General features: G+C 40.6%; 1 protein-coding gene across 7 annotated transcripts in view; it reads left to right on the plus strand.

Annotated features, from left to right (window-relative positions):
- USH2A (usherin) overlaps nt 1-14964 on the plus strand; it is a 437539-nt gene that overhangs the window by 153936 nt on the left and 268639 nt on the right. For all 7 annotated transcript variants that reach the window (XR_014154517.1, XM_081854411.1, XM_081854412.1 and 4 more), the window contains 2 exons: nt 9694-9807; nt 14646-14807. Coding sequence is in view for 6 of the 7 variants with exons in the window: in XM_081854411.1 (XP_081710537.1) it covers nt 9694-9807; nt 14646-14807 (276 nt within the window). In the remaining variant the exon portion in view is untranslated. The remainder of the gene's footprint in view (nt 1-9693; nt 9808-14645; nt 14808-14964) is intronic.

The raw sequence follows: 14964 nt of genomic DNA on the forward strand, positions 1-14964 counted from the left end.
CTTCTTCTCCCCCACACCTCCCAGTACTCGGGTGTTAACTGTTGTGTGGTTGACTCTACCTATAGTTGAGCATAGGAGTATGATTAAATTACATTGATATTAGCCCTGTTGTAGGACCATAAATCTAGATACATTCGTGAAATCATGGTTTCACTAATCCAAAGAAGTCCTGTAATGGTCTCCAAACTGTTTTATTAATATTGTGTTGATTAGGGACCGGCCATTACTGTGGAAGTTCCAGTGCTGCGTTCCCTTCACCACCCTGTGGACAGATTGAGAAATATGCTTTAGGGAGACATAGAAGTGCCATGCCATCATTGCTCCAGTTTCTACTAGCCACTTTTGAGTGACATTCACAGCTAGAAAGAACAATCATTTCATACATTCATCAGTCAGTGCAGAGAATGTAATTGTCCATTGTCCTTGCCTAGGACAAGCATGGTGAGAGGAGAGATTTATTATACCCTCTCAAATATGTGAGCTCAAAAGATGTCAGGGAAATAATCTTTGCTCTCAGTGTTTACTAATTACACAACCGTATGTAAGACAGACCTGATGCAAAAAACCCCAAAACTTGTTCGAGCAATAGCTGCAATGTTTGCTTGTTCATTGGTTGGCACAGAGCACTCCATGTGTCCACTAATGCACTTTGGTCCTTCAAATAAATGTTCCATCTTGATTTGGGATGGGGGAGCAGTTCAATTCAGATCACAGTTTAAGGTGCACCTCTCTCATCTGCACTTTCCATAACTGTATCTGAAGTGAAACACAGCCATCCTTCAATATTCACATTTTTATAAATTTTGCAATGCAGTTCTTCAGCCACGTAAGGCGTACCAAAATGCATGTGTTGCGGTAAAGTGTGCATTAAAATGAATATATTAGTGAAAACTTACAAAATGCATTATATCGCGGGAAATTGCTTTGCAAAAATGTGTATATTTTTTTTGGGGGGGGGGGTACATGGAATTTACTTACTTGACTGCCTAACACCATAAGCTCCCAACTCTGTATTTTGTTTCCTTTTTTGGTATCCTCCTCCCTCCACTCCTGGGCAAGACAGAGCAATAATAGAAAGGAAAGTTGCGTTGCACAATGACACATTCATATAGACTATGACAAACTGTTTCAAATGGGAAAAAGAAGTGGCAAAACACAATTTATTTCTCTAAGTAGTTGCAGCAGTTTATGCTCAAAGGGTGAATTTAGGTGGTGTGTTCATCTGTCAAAGGTTCCTTTAGGGGAGGAACCACTTTAGGATTCAGCTGCATGGGCTATGCTCTCAACATCTGGAAATTTGACAGTGAACTCTCTTGTATAGATAGGGGTGTATCTGTTTTGTGGTGTTGTTTTAATATTTTCATGGAAAAATGTGCCTTGTTTTTGGTTCTCTGGTTGGGCTAATAGGAAGGTTGACTTATTTGTTTACTATCAAAAGTTCCAGCTTCTGTTTGAGTCGAAGAACCCCGTCAACATACTGTCATGTAGTACTGCAACATTTTAAAAAGAACAAATCAGTGTTAAATTTCCCAAAGTGACCATGAAGTGAAGTGGGTGTTCTTGATCCTATACTGACTCAATAATTTTTATATTTTTGTGTGTGTCAGTTTGACTCTTACTGATTTGGATATAATAAGAGTATTAATCCTTTGGTGTTAATTGCACAAGTAGAATGTTCTTAGCACATTCTGAAAACTAGACTTTCTGGCCATAGGGTTTGAGCCATCAGTGAATCTAATGTAAATGCAACAGAAGATAAACAGATGTCAAAGCAGGGTCAGAAATGGAACCATAGAACTTCCTTCTAATGTTCCAGTGATGTAAGGGAGCAGTTTGAAAGTGCATTCAATAAGCATAAAGTAAGCATTATTGATGTTTTCAAAGTGTTAGCATCCCATGTAATGCTGGAGTGTTGGCTTCTCTATTAAGCTCTTTGGAACCAGCCGATCCAGAGATCTCACCACTAAGCGCTAATGCATTTTGCATTAACGCTTAACACCAACAAAGTGTGACTCACCACAGTGGTGGGGTTAAAAAACAGAAGCAACAACACAGGGTTTCAGTTATCTGCAGCACATAAGCAAATGCATGAACCAAACCTTTAAATGTGATGTTTGCATGTGTGTTTCTCTCTCTCTTTTTAAGAAAAATGTCAGAACAAGCTTTTTTGTTTTAAATAGCAAATTATATTTTAGTGGTTTGATGTTACTGAGCTTTGGGGTTCCATTGCAGTTTATATAGAGCTGCACTGAATTTTTGTGTTCTGACAATTTTTACATGGGCTTTTAAAGGGAAAGCAAAATCCCACTCAAAAACCCGCTGCCTTTCTGTTTTTTTCCCTACCCTCACCCCTCATTTATTTGCAGCCCATTTCGGTGCTTTTCTTCTTCTTCTATGTTCTTAGACAATTATGGGGGACTGTGATGAGAGAGCTGATAGCTTATGAATAAAACAGGTTAGAGGTGGGGTAAGGTTGCCTTGGATTCCCAGCCCCCATATAATCCCTCATACATAATACCCCTGAGCAATGGTCAGTCTACTTAAATTGTGCCCTCAAAACCCCTCTCAGGTCAAATCCATAACTCTATTGCATGCAAAAGTCTCATGTTCTGTGGGCTTGAGTATTGACATCAGCCCCTTGTCATGGTCAAATCACTTCCTGTTGAGATGTAGGCTTTCAGCACCTTCTTCCTTTGTAGAGGAGGGGGACCTATGAGGATGGTGTGCTCTTGGAGGCTGATGGATCAAATGGGTTTCCAGATGGCCCTGTGGTGTTATGACTGGTGTTCCTGTTGAAGCACTGTCCAACCTCGAGAACAGCGGTTCTCAATCTGTGGGTCTCCAGATGTTGTTGGACTACAACTGGCATCATCCCTGAGCTCTGGCCTTGCTAGCTAGGGGTGATGGGAGTTGTAGTTCAACAACGTCTGGGGACCCACAGGTTGAGAAAGGCTGCTCTGGAACATCTGAATGGCTTGGGCCATTGTCACAATCATCTCTGAGAGCCCTCTCCTGCTTCATGGAGCATGTTTGACTCCCTGTATACTCCAGAGTTTAGGGCAAGGAAATTAGCTGGGAGACGGCTTGAACGCAAGTGGAAGAAAACACCAATCAAATGCAATCAAACTCTGGTTGAGGGCTCATCATCAAACCTACCTAGTAGCAGTGAAGGCAGCAAACAATACATACTTTGTTGCCTCTATTACATCCTCTTTGTGCAATATGGCAGAGCTTTTCTGGGTAGTGAGGGGCCTCTTACAGTCTGGCCTGAAGGAGGTGGCAGAACTGATGGTAGCTCACTGTGACTTGATTGCAAAGCAATATGAGGATAAAATTGCTTGCATCCACCGGGATATTGACTCCACTACAGTGGTGCCCCGCAAGACGAATGCTTCGCAAGACGAAAAACCCGCTAGACGAAAGGGTTTTTCGTTTTTCGAGGCGCTTCGCAAGACGAATTTCTCTATGGGCTTGCTTCGCAAGACGAAAACGTCTTGCGAGTCTTGCGATTTTTTTCGCTCCCCCCCCCTTTTCCTAAGCCGCTAAGCCGTTAATAGCCGCTTTGCCGCTAATAGCGCTAATCCGCTAATCCGCTAATAGGGTTGCTTCGCAAGATGAAAAAACCGCAAGACGAAGAGACTCGCGGAACGGATTCTTTTCGTCTTGCGAGGCACCACTGTATTACAACAGATGAACCTCAAAGGTGGGTGGGTGACATCACTTTATGGTGGTTCCAGTCCTACTTGGATGGTTGTTTCCTGGATGGTTGTTCCTCTTTGGCCCTGTGGAACCTTCATTATGGGGTTTCTCAGGGTTTTATTTATTTCCCATCCCATTAAACATCTACATGAAACCGCTGTTTGGAGTCATCCAGAGGTTTGGAGTACATTGTCAGCAATATGCTGATCTAGGTTAGATTACTGCAACACGTTATATGTGGGACTGCCTCTGATGTCATTTTGGAAACTTCAGCTGGTGCAGAATTCAGTGGCTAGGTTGCTCACCAGGGCAAGATGGTTTGAGCATATAACCCCAATCCTGGCTCAACTGCACTGGCTGCCAATTAGTTTTGGGGCCCAATTCAGATTGCTAGATTTGACATATAAACCCATAAATGGCTCAGGCCTGCAATACCCCAAGGACCTCCTCTCCCCATGTTAACTAAGCCAGACCTGGTGACAATCATCTGAGGCCCTTCTTCATGTGCCTCCTCCATGAGAGGTTCAGAGGGTGGCAACATGAGAATGGGCCTGTGTGGTTAATTGGTAAGTGTCACTAATATGCATGAGACTACAATGCAGGGGGACAGGTGTGGACCTCCAGATCATTTTGTCTGGCTTTCAGAACTCCCCCTAAGCCATGTCCCCATCCCAGGCCACACACTTTACTAACCTTGCACAAGCTTTCCTTGAGTGCTTTTGCCTGGCTGGAATGTGCCCCTGGGCTGTGTTAATGCCTTCTGCTTGCCTGGATGGAGCTAATTTTTCCATGGTTATAATTAGCTCGCTGTGCAAAGATAAGAGTCACATCCATTGCTCTCTTGTGTTTGCCTTTGTTGTTGGCCTGTGGCCCCCAGAAGGTTCCCCACAAGGTAATGTGGCCCTTAGGCCAATAAAGGTTCCCTACCCCTGTTATAATATCTAACTGGCTTCAATGTTGCAGCCCTTGGTCCCAATCTAGTAGCAACCTAAACAGCGCATGCTGTTATTTTAACACAGGGAGTTAAAAAGTCACTTGGGAATTCAGTACAGATACGTTCATATGCATTCACATTCACGTTTTTCATAATAAAATGTAGTTTTGTATGTTATTTTAATTAATATATGAATTTTTGTGGACACCTTTTGGCTTGAGGACAATTCAGAAAGATGTGGATTTTGAAGGATAGCCGTGTTCCTGTTTGCTTACCACAAAAATGTTAAAAAATGGGCAGCAGTGGGCAGAAAATACCGAAAGCCACACATCTGTCTAATGCTTGGTAGATCAGATGTGATTATGAAATACGTTAACTTTGAATAAAGTCTTGGGGAATCTGTTGCATCTGACCCTTCTGGCTGCACCCCTTGCCTCACACAAATGCCTGCAGTTGGTAGGTATGAAAAAAGTACACTTCTTATTTACATAGTTCAGTAAGGTACTTTTTCCTCCTCTCTCAGCTGCCAACCTAGCTGTTTGGCTAGCATCCACTGTAATCTGTTCTCCTTCATTATGTTAATCTGTGGGCGGAAAGATTTCTGTCATCTTCAAATCGCTTGTACAGCAATGGTAAACACCTTGGCCTGTCTGTAATTGGACAGGTGTCTGCATTGGTGTCACCCAGCTTTTAATTCAATTAAAGAACTGGCTGCTCTGCTCTCATTACCCACTCATTTCCTCTGCACTTCCAGTCAGTCAGTGAAATTTATACTCAGCGCCTGCCTATCCTGCAGTACAAAGTCAGCAGCCCCATAACTAAGATCCTCATTGATGTGCACACACATTAATTTATAGCTGAGCAAATTAAATTATGCATTGTTATGAAAATATTCTGAGACTGTCATAGGTACTTGTAGTGGGTTTTAGAAAGAACTTTTATCTTAAAACATAATCATGCATTAGTTATGACAGCTGAGTAGATGATGAAGCACTGGATGCGGGGCCCCCAAAAAACTTTGTCTTGAATTTTGGTCAGTTCTATATTGCCCTGTGAATATCCTGGAATGCCGAAATGCTAGAGTTCACCAACAACACCTACACAATATTTTAAAAAAGCTAAATGAGCACATTTGTAGCTAGAATGTGGATTGTAACTGAGTTGATTGCAGAGTAGCATTGGGACTAAAAACGGTGTATGTGTTCATCTATAAAACCCATCATCATCATCACCATCAGATAATTATGACTTCCCAAGTAGTTATCTGTTAACTTCAGGTTTTTTTAAGGATGCGGTAATATATGGTAGATCCAGTTTCCTGGGAGTAAGTTTATTTCTGAGCATACATGTATAGTTTTGTACTATTAATTTACATAATTTGTCAAACATAAACACTTATAAAAGCATAACAAAATTAATAAACAGTAGAATAAAATTAATCAAAAATACCATAAATATGAACAGTGCTTTTTTCTGGGGGTAGGCAGGGGTACACATACCCCTAAAAGTTTTGTGAATCTTTGTACTTTTGTCCATTTACTGTATTTATTTCCCCCAGTTTGAACTATAAAATTGTGGTTTTCTTGAGTCAAAATGGGAATACCCCTAAACATTTTTTTAAAGAAAAAAAGCACTGTATATGAATATCTATATCTACAAAATTCTGTCTTAATCACTAAATCTTTAGTTTGTGACAAGAGTACTCTGATCCCTTGTCATATTTGCAGTATAATACTGTATAATACTACTGCAATGCAGGCAGGTTCTTCCTTTAAAAAATACTACGTCACAGCAAAAGTTCTGGTCTTTTTTAAAAAAACCACACATGGCAGATTACAGGCAGTAAATCAATTGAAGGTACCACTCTTTCTGCCCAGTGAAGGGAACCTTTGGAAATAAATTAAAATTCCAACACAGACATTTTGACACAGTGACCCCATGAAACTGAATAATGTCATTTGTTAAATATGGATGTAAAGTTAAGAGTGTAGCAGCGAACTGAAATCACACCTAGCACAAGAGGTCCACTTGGTATGCAAAGCAAGTTTTTTTTTTTATTAAAATAGCCCCTGTTTAATCATTAGTAATATTTAATTTAGTATCTGTTTCGGAAGACAAACCTTGAGGCCTTATTTTGATTTATCTGAAGAAAATGAAGAAAAACCAGCAGTGTTGTACCATCAGGCTGTGGTTTTTAAATTTTCGTTTAGATTCCATTCTTAATGAAAAAGCACAACAGCTAGGCAGTATATGAAATGCAGCTTAAATATAAATATTTTTTCTTATTATATTTCTGTTTTTTAATAAGTTTTATTAAATAGCAAGTGTATACTGTAGAATTACTGTATAATATTTCAAGTGAAACAATTATCTGTTCAAAATTCCTAAGTGACATTGAACAATATTTAAGAGATGTTCAGTGATAAAGACGGTTTAAATTGTGTCTCATCATAGTACTTGGTATATGCCCCAGTTTTGAATTTCATTGGTTTTGCAGGACAGGGTGAAAGCTTCCCCTCCCCGCCAATAAGATTGTATTAACCTTTGAGAAGTGAGTGAATTTAAATAAATTTGACAAACCTTTGAAATATGAAGTGGTCATATTTGATGGGAGGGAAGCCAAAAAATACAGAAGAAATATTTGGTATAACACTACTCTGCATTGATTGATGGCCTTGCAAGTTCACCTATTGGGGATTGATGAGAAGATGGGCATCATTTAAACACATTGTTGTGTATTCGCAACCAGGGTGGTTCAAGAACAAAGAAATGGTGGCTACTTTTTCAATTAATAGATGTGGGTAAAATGGGGTTTCTAAATCATGCTTGGGAACCAAATAGTGGTAGTAATTCTTGATCGATTAACACAGAGGTCTGATTTATATGACTCAGCCCACAGATAAATCTGTTTTTCTTGTAAATGATTCAGTCACATCCCGTCATGGTTTAAATGCACTTAGCACATCTCTGTCCATTCATGTGTAGCAACAGTGCACCAGTGATCAGTGCACACCATTAGCATGCTTTAAAGGTAAAGGGTAAAGGGACCCCTGACCATTAGGACCAGTCGTGGCCGACTCTGGGGTTGTGGCGCTCATCTCACTTTATTGGCCGAGGGAGCCGGCGTTTGTCCGCAGACAGCTTCCGGGTCATGAGGCCAGCATGTCTAAGCCACTTCTGGCAAACCAGAGCAGCGCACGGAAACGACGTTTACCTTCCCGCCGGAGCAGTACCTATTTATCTACTTGTGCTTCGTGCTTTCGAACTGCTAGGTTGGCAGGAGCAGGGACCGAGCGACGGGAGCTCACCCCGTCGCGGGGATTCAAACCGCGACCTTCTGATCAGCAAGCCCTAGGCTCTGTGGTTTAACCCACAGCACCACCCGCGTCCCCCTAGCATGCTATGCTATCTCTAAATGTGGATATAGCCGGTAGATGTGGTAAGTGCATAGGGGAAGGCCTACAGCTCAGGGCTAAAGCCTCTGCTCTGCATGCAGATGGTCACAGTCTTTCAGGTTTCAACCCCTGGCATCTTCAGGTAGGGCTGGCAGAGACCCCTGCCTGAAATCCTGGAAAGCCCCTGCCAGTCAGTGTAGACAAAATCAAGGAACATGGAACTTGCTATAAGGTAGCTTCCTATGTACCTAAATATGGTGTGATATTTATCCATAAAATTTGTGGGCCGCTTTTCACCTCAGATGTCGTGCGTGTACACAAACATGTCTATTTAAACCTCAGTGGCTGCTTTTGGGAGAGTGGAGAGCAATTCTGGTTTTGCACCGGTCATTTGGCCCAGAGCGTAGCAGCTAAGAGACTGATAGAGAAAGTGCAACCCCAACTGTGATGCTGGAGGTGGTTGAAATGAGCAGATGCAGCCCTCTTGCCGGGCTGTGCTGTTGCAGAGGCCCCTGTGGACAGAATGAGGCTGAGTGGATCAAATTGAAAAATTAGGTTACTTTAGTCTGAAAAGGACATAAGTGAGAAGTGAAAATGCTCCAGTAGCCCATAAAAACTGGACAAATAATTGTAACTAACTAATTCCCCCCAATTCTTTCCTATGGTTATTAGACTTGCCAAACTGAATTGTGCCTGAAGCAAAAGTTGGAGGCAATATGGCTTCTTCTTTGGACAAAATATTCACATCAATTTTTAGAGAAGTGGGGGGGGGGGGATTTAGATGGGCTGGGAGGTTGGGTTGCATAACCCTAGATTGCCCCTGAATTTAACCTAAAGCAAAAATATTGAATCAGGCATTATAAATCAATAGGTAAAATCAATGCGTGAATGGGGGATTGGGACTGGATCCACCAGTCGTGGCCCTGACCTCCACATATCGATTATTCCTTCTGCACAAAATCTGCATCAATAGGTTCTGGACTAAAGTAGATGTTTTGAATGCAATTAACATGCACATTTTTCTTATGCAAGTAGCTGCCACAGTGAAAGCCTCCAAGTCTTGCAGGTGGGCAAGGAAAGCTTGACTCTATTTCTCCTAGCTGTGATCCTGACCAACATTCCTCTCCCAAATGTCTGTTTGCATTTCAAGCGAAATTCCCCTCCCCCCCCATCCCAAGACCTTGCCCAGACTTTCCTGTGGCTGATGTTTACATAACAAAAACGATACATGTTAATTACATTCATGCAATTAATGTCACGTCTAATTTCTGTGTGTGCAATCTGCATCCTTTTAAAATGCAGGGTACCGATAGTGTACACAGAATCAGATGTACTGACCGGTTAACACAGGGAGGTCAGGGATGAGGCCACTGGGCACTATCTTGATTCTCCTTCCATGTGTTAAGTTTCAGAATTTCTAAATAGGGTAAAGATTAAATCGGAACATCCGACTTGAGCAAAACCTCTGAGAAATCTCCGGGGAAGTTTTACAGCAAGGCTATCAATATTTCTCAGATGAGACTCGACCTGTCCCTGTCTATTGTAAACATATGATGTACAACTAGATTCACTATTGTGCTAAATTATCTTAGGGCATATCTTAATGTTCTGTGATCCTTGCATATTGTACACACCTCCACAAAGCATTGCTTATTTCTTTTGCAGGCACCCTGACAGGCTTGCAGCCCTTTGCAAAGTATGCTGTAACCCTAACGGCCTGCACTTTGGCTGGCTGTACTGAGAGCCCGCATGCCTTGAACATCTCCACTCCAGAAGAAGGTAAAGTAATTTCAAAGGTCTTGACTTCCACATTTCAGTCATGAATAATAAAATAGGAGAGGAGCTAAATGCTGCAAAGCCATTTGCTGGAAAACCCCAACCTAATTTGATGACAAAGTGCATTGCCAGACCATAATTGCTCCATTTTTTGGGGGGTGCTAAAATGAATCAAACTCCATACCCTTTAATGACATGCATCTTTAATAGCTGTAATGCAGATTAATGGGCTTTTTAATTGCTGTTACATTGTTCATGCAAGAGCCTTGTCATTAATATGAAGCATCTGAAAGATTAATGAAAGCTTCCTCATTTTACTATGGCTCAGAAGTAAATCTAGAGACAGTCTGACTAAAAAGAATTGATTGTATGGCACAGTATGAAATTGAGAATCAAATGGTTGATTTCCATGGTCTCTTTTAACTGCTAAACACCAGCACAGGCAACAATTATTTCAGCCTGATGGAACCTCAAAATGCCAATTGGGCCGTTTATTAATCTGTTGTACTTGAAACTTAAAAGTTGCAAGCATAAATTATCATTTCTGAAGTTGGTATTAAGCTCAAGAGCAGCAAGAAAGAGATAATATGTTCTGGTTTTGCTTTTAGAGACTAACTCAGTAACTTCTGTGTATCAATTACTGAGGAAAGGGTTCTCAAAAGATTTGCAGGATATTTATCTTAAACATAAAAGAAAATAACTTGAGCCAGATTGTAAAATTACACCAGTCCATAGCTTTCCCCATGAAATCAAAATTGCTTGTTTTCTTTATGGCAAATTTATGCTACCATAACAGAAAGAAGGACCTGGCCCTAATATTGTTTCAAAGAAGGCCTATAAGTTAACACAACCTTCTTTGTTTCATGTATGGATGATTTTCTTTTAAGAATTTACCTTCATAAAAGTTTACCTTCAAGTGATGCAGTAGCAGAAGGTGATGCTGACATCCTAAGGAGACAAAGTTCACACCCCAGGCTGTTCATATCTAGAACAACAGACGGTGGAATTTCCTCACATTCACTTTTACCTCCTAATCTGCCATAATAGATCATTCACTCTTATCACCCTAGATAGCTGCCTAATAATTTTAGAATCTGCATACTCAAAAGAAGTGTGGCTCATCTCTTTTCTCTAAATTGTTGCTTCTGAGTTGGAGTTGGAATTGTTATTGCTGGCATTCGTCTGTCTCGAGAAACTCATCGGGTAGGCTTAAAGTGAAACTCCTCCCCTGCTAGCAAAAAAATGCAACCCTCCAAATTTATTTTACCTATTTTTATTTTATTCAAAGATTTATATTCCACCCTTGAAATAAAATTTACCAGGTCATCTTATACAACTCTGAATTAAAATACTAAAATACAAAGTTGCAAGAACAAAGCCCCAAAAACAAAAACAAAATTCTGGGTTAAAGACTTTGGTTATAAAGCTTTGTAGAATAAAAGTTTTGCCTAGTGCCAGAAAGATAACAATGTAGGTGAATAGGGTCTCTATAGGCGGTGTGCCACCACCAAAAAGGCTCTATCTGTGCTTTCTACCTGCCACAATTCATTTGAAGCAGGAACCCAGATATCCTCCAGCCATGACCTCAGTGTACCTTCAGAAGTCATCTACAAGTGGTTGCATGCTAGTTGTGGGTAGGTGTGGCAGAAGCAAGCAGTGGGCGTGGCCATAGCCCAAAATGGGTGGGGCCACCCATTCCTCCCTCTCCCTCTCCCCAGAGGTTTTAACTGATTGATTGCAGGTGGTTTTGAATTTATTTATTTATTTCAGCAAATTATATACTGCTTAATTATAATTGTCTTGGTGCAGTGTACAGTGAACTCAAATACAATAAAGATACAAATCAGTTAAAACCTATAAAATCAGAAATGACTTAAAATGGCTGCTGAACTAAAAAGGGCTTCAATATGCACTTCAACAAGGAAATGAGTCCAAGGCCACAAATTGCCCATGCCTGATGTACTGCCAAGGTGATATGGGACAAGGCAAAATGGGCTGCCAATTCTTCCTCCTCGCAAATAGCCCCCCTTATTTTTGAGGGCCAGCATTGGGAGGTATGCCTTGGCTGGCAGACCTGCTGGCTCTCAGTAGGGGAAGGAGCTTGCAGTCTTTTCTAGAGAGGACTATACACTCATGGCTTTTACAAGACTGCTTTGCAGACAAAAATAAGGTGGTTTTTTTGCTTGCAAAAGGTGTGTGTCTGCTCCATTTGGGATTTGAATCATTCCAAATTATTTCTCGAGGTTTTGTGAGAATTCATAAGGAATGATCATGAACCTGCATGCATTCATTACAAGCATATCTGAGTGTAATCCATTTAACTCCAGCCATTCCCAAAAGTTGAATCAAAAACCCAGTCAAGCCTGGGCAGTGTGTATGGAGGTCCTGGGCTGCCCAGACACCAAGACCCCCCTCTTGACTTCACTGATGTGATTCAAATGAAAGCAGAGCAATACATCTGGCACCAGCTTGGCTGCAGGAGTTGGCTGGAAGGAGGCGTACAATACGCCATCCAACCATTTTAGGAACTCCATTCTGGATTTGTGTAGGATTTAGTGCATATGGTAATTCTCATGCAGACTGGCTTTTAGTTCCTTAATCATCACTATTTGTGCACTGTTTATATGAATCTATGCACAGATGCCATTCACAAACATCAGTTATAGGTTACTTTGAAATGTATCTTTCAGTATTTTCTATTTATTTATGTATTTAAAATAATTTATATGCTGTTTTTTTTCTCTCCCTGAAGAGAACACTATAGCATACAATAAAGAGTAAAAAGCAATAAAATGTCTACTGAGATACTAAAGTCCCATTCCAAATCCCTAAATCCAGTTAGCATCTAGAGTCTTCTAAATGCAGTCACTGATATTTTAGTGAATTGATAAGTTAATGCTCTGCTACTATTTGTCAATGAAAATTAGATTATTTGTGGATGGCTTTGAAAAAAACAAACAAATTGCAAATACATAAATATGGAAGTCAAGCATTACCATGGACTTTACTAAATATAATAGTATCTGAGGACTTCTTTTGTAAAGCATTTAGCTCTTATTTTTATCTTCTAAATACTTGCAGTAGTGTAAACGAGCATTCTATAGGTGATTTGGAAAATAATCTCATTTATGCAGATGTATTGTCATGTATATAATGATTTTTTGCTTCACAAAAAAATCAAATAAAGCCATGGGGAACATGTGTTTTATCCCTCAGAAGGATTGGACACAAAGTCAATGTAAGCAGTTTCTATTTTGGGATGCTCATGTTGCATGCATAGTAACAATCCACTGATGATACAGAAGAATGACAACAATCATACCCTCTAGCTTTCATCATTTCCCCATTGAACCATTCATCATTTAACATGCACATTGCCAACCAGTATTGGCTGATGCTATGCAAAAGGCTTGTGAATGATCAGGCTGCACTTGGATCAACAAGCCTGTTCCACAGCTTAGAGCAATGACAGAAGATTGCAGAGACCCTCTCTGGCATTGATCAGAATGGAGTTCAGTGTAAATAGCTACGGCATTTAGGTTTTCTTTCATCCATTATGACTGGATCAGGCCCTCCTTGCTTCTGCTTGAAGTCTTCTATACAGAACTGAGTATGCAGATTGCTTAGCAGTATTTCTCATTCACATAATTATATTAATTATTTATTCTACACCAACTTTGTGTACTTGTCAAAATGGAAAAGCAGAAAGTACTGTACCATTGTACCTACCTGAACGGTAGTTTTCCTTGTCCAGTGTTGCATCGCTGGGTTGGGCTTACTTGTGTCTCTGGTGGACGGCGGCAGGAGTACCTTTTACAGGAAAGAGGTTGACCCCAACTTCAGTTTTGTGTACCGGGGGGGGGGGGGCAAGGGTAGCAGATCTCCCCTTGTCTCTAGAGCAATGTACCCACTTGTCCTATCTGGGAAATCCCTTCTCTCACAGATCATAGGAGAGGGAGCAGTTTGGCCCTCTTAGTTGTACCTGTAATGATCCTCTGGTACCAAAGCGATGGCAGCTGCAACTGCTGCTGCAAAGGGCTGCTACAATTTCCTGGTTGGGGTGGCGGCGATCGATGCCCATGCTTGCAGTTTCCAGGAGACTTTTTAGCATCCTAGCTGCTGCCAATCCCAGCTGTGATTCACTACTGTGGCCCACAACTATGATTAGTGAAATCAAATAAACATTTTAGCTGGGTGGGAAAACCTTGGGAGAGCCTGGAGCTGCCCGCTTCTCTGTCTTCCTAAGTCAGATGGTGGAGAAGGAGGGAAGGGGGAGAAATACTTAAAACTACTTTTTTTTTTAAGAAATAAAAAGACAGTGACTTGTAAGAGGGCTAAAAAGTGAAATGAGAAAGAATAAAGTAAGCCAAGATGAAGAAATAAGAGGAGCCAAAGGGAATGTGATTGCTTTCTTGAAACAGGAGTGAAAAACTGAAGAGAGGGCAGCCAATTTCCTGACAAAGCTACTCCTGCCTTCGTCCTCTAGAGGTGCAAATAAGACCAACTCAGTGATGCTACACTGGCAAGCACAAATGGGGGTTTTATTTTTTATTTTAAATACATTTTCATGTATTTTTGCTTTCTATGGAAGCCGCCCAGAGTGGCTGGGGAGGCCCAGCCAGATGGGCGGGGTATAAATAATAAATTATTATTATTATTATTATTATTATTATTATTATTATTATTATTATTATTTCAATCTACATTAATTTTATATTGTTAAGTTGTTGTCTTCAAAGTCTAAACAATTAGCTGCCATTGTCTTAAATTTTATTACAGATTTCAATGTAAAGTCTACTTTAGGTGTTATAAATTTTTCCTTCATTCCCCCCCCTCCACAGCTCCACAAAATGTCCAGCCACCTACAGCGATTTCATTTCCCACATCTCTGTTCCTGAGTTGGGCTTCACCAAAAACACCAAATGGGATTATAACACAATATTATTTATACATGGATAATCAGCTTATTTATACTGGAAATGAAACAAAACATATTGTCAAAGGTGAGTTATTTTTCAGAGTCCTGTATGGAATACAAAGGAGAAGATATATTTTCACCTTGTGTTTGGCATTTTAGGCTGATTACCCTTTCTGAATCAAGCATCAGGCAATGTGGAATACATATGTGCAGGATATTCAATTCCAGTCCTGCTTCCCCTG

This window comes from Podarcis erhardii (genome assembly GCF_964252035.2).
Source record: "Podarcis erhardii genome assembly, chromosome: 3".
NCBI classification, from domain to species: Eukaryota; Metazoa; Chordata; class Lepidosauria; order Squamata; family Lacertidae; genus Podarcis; species Podarcis erhardii.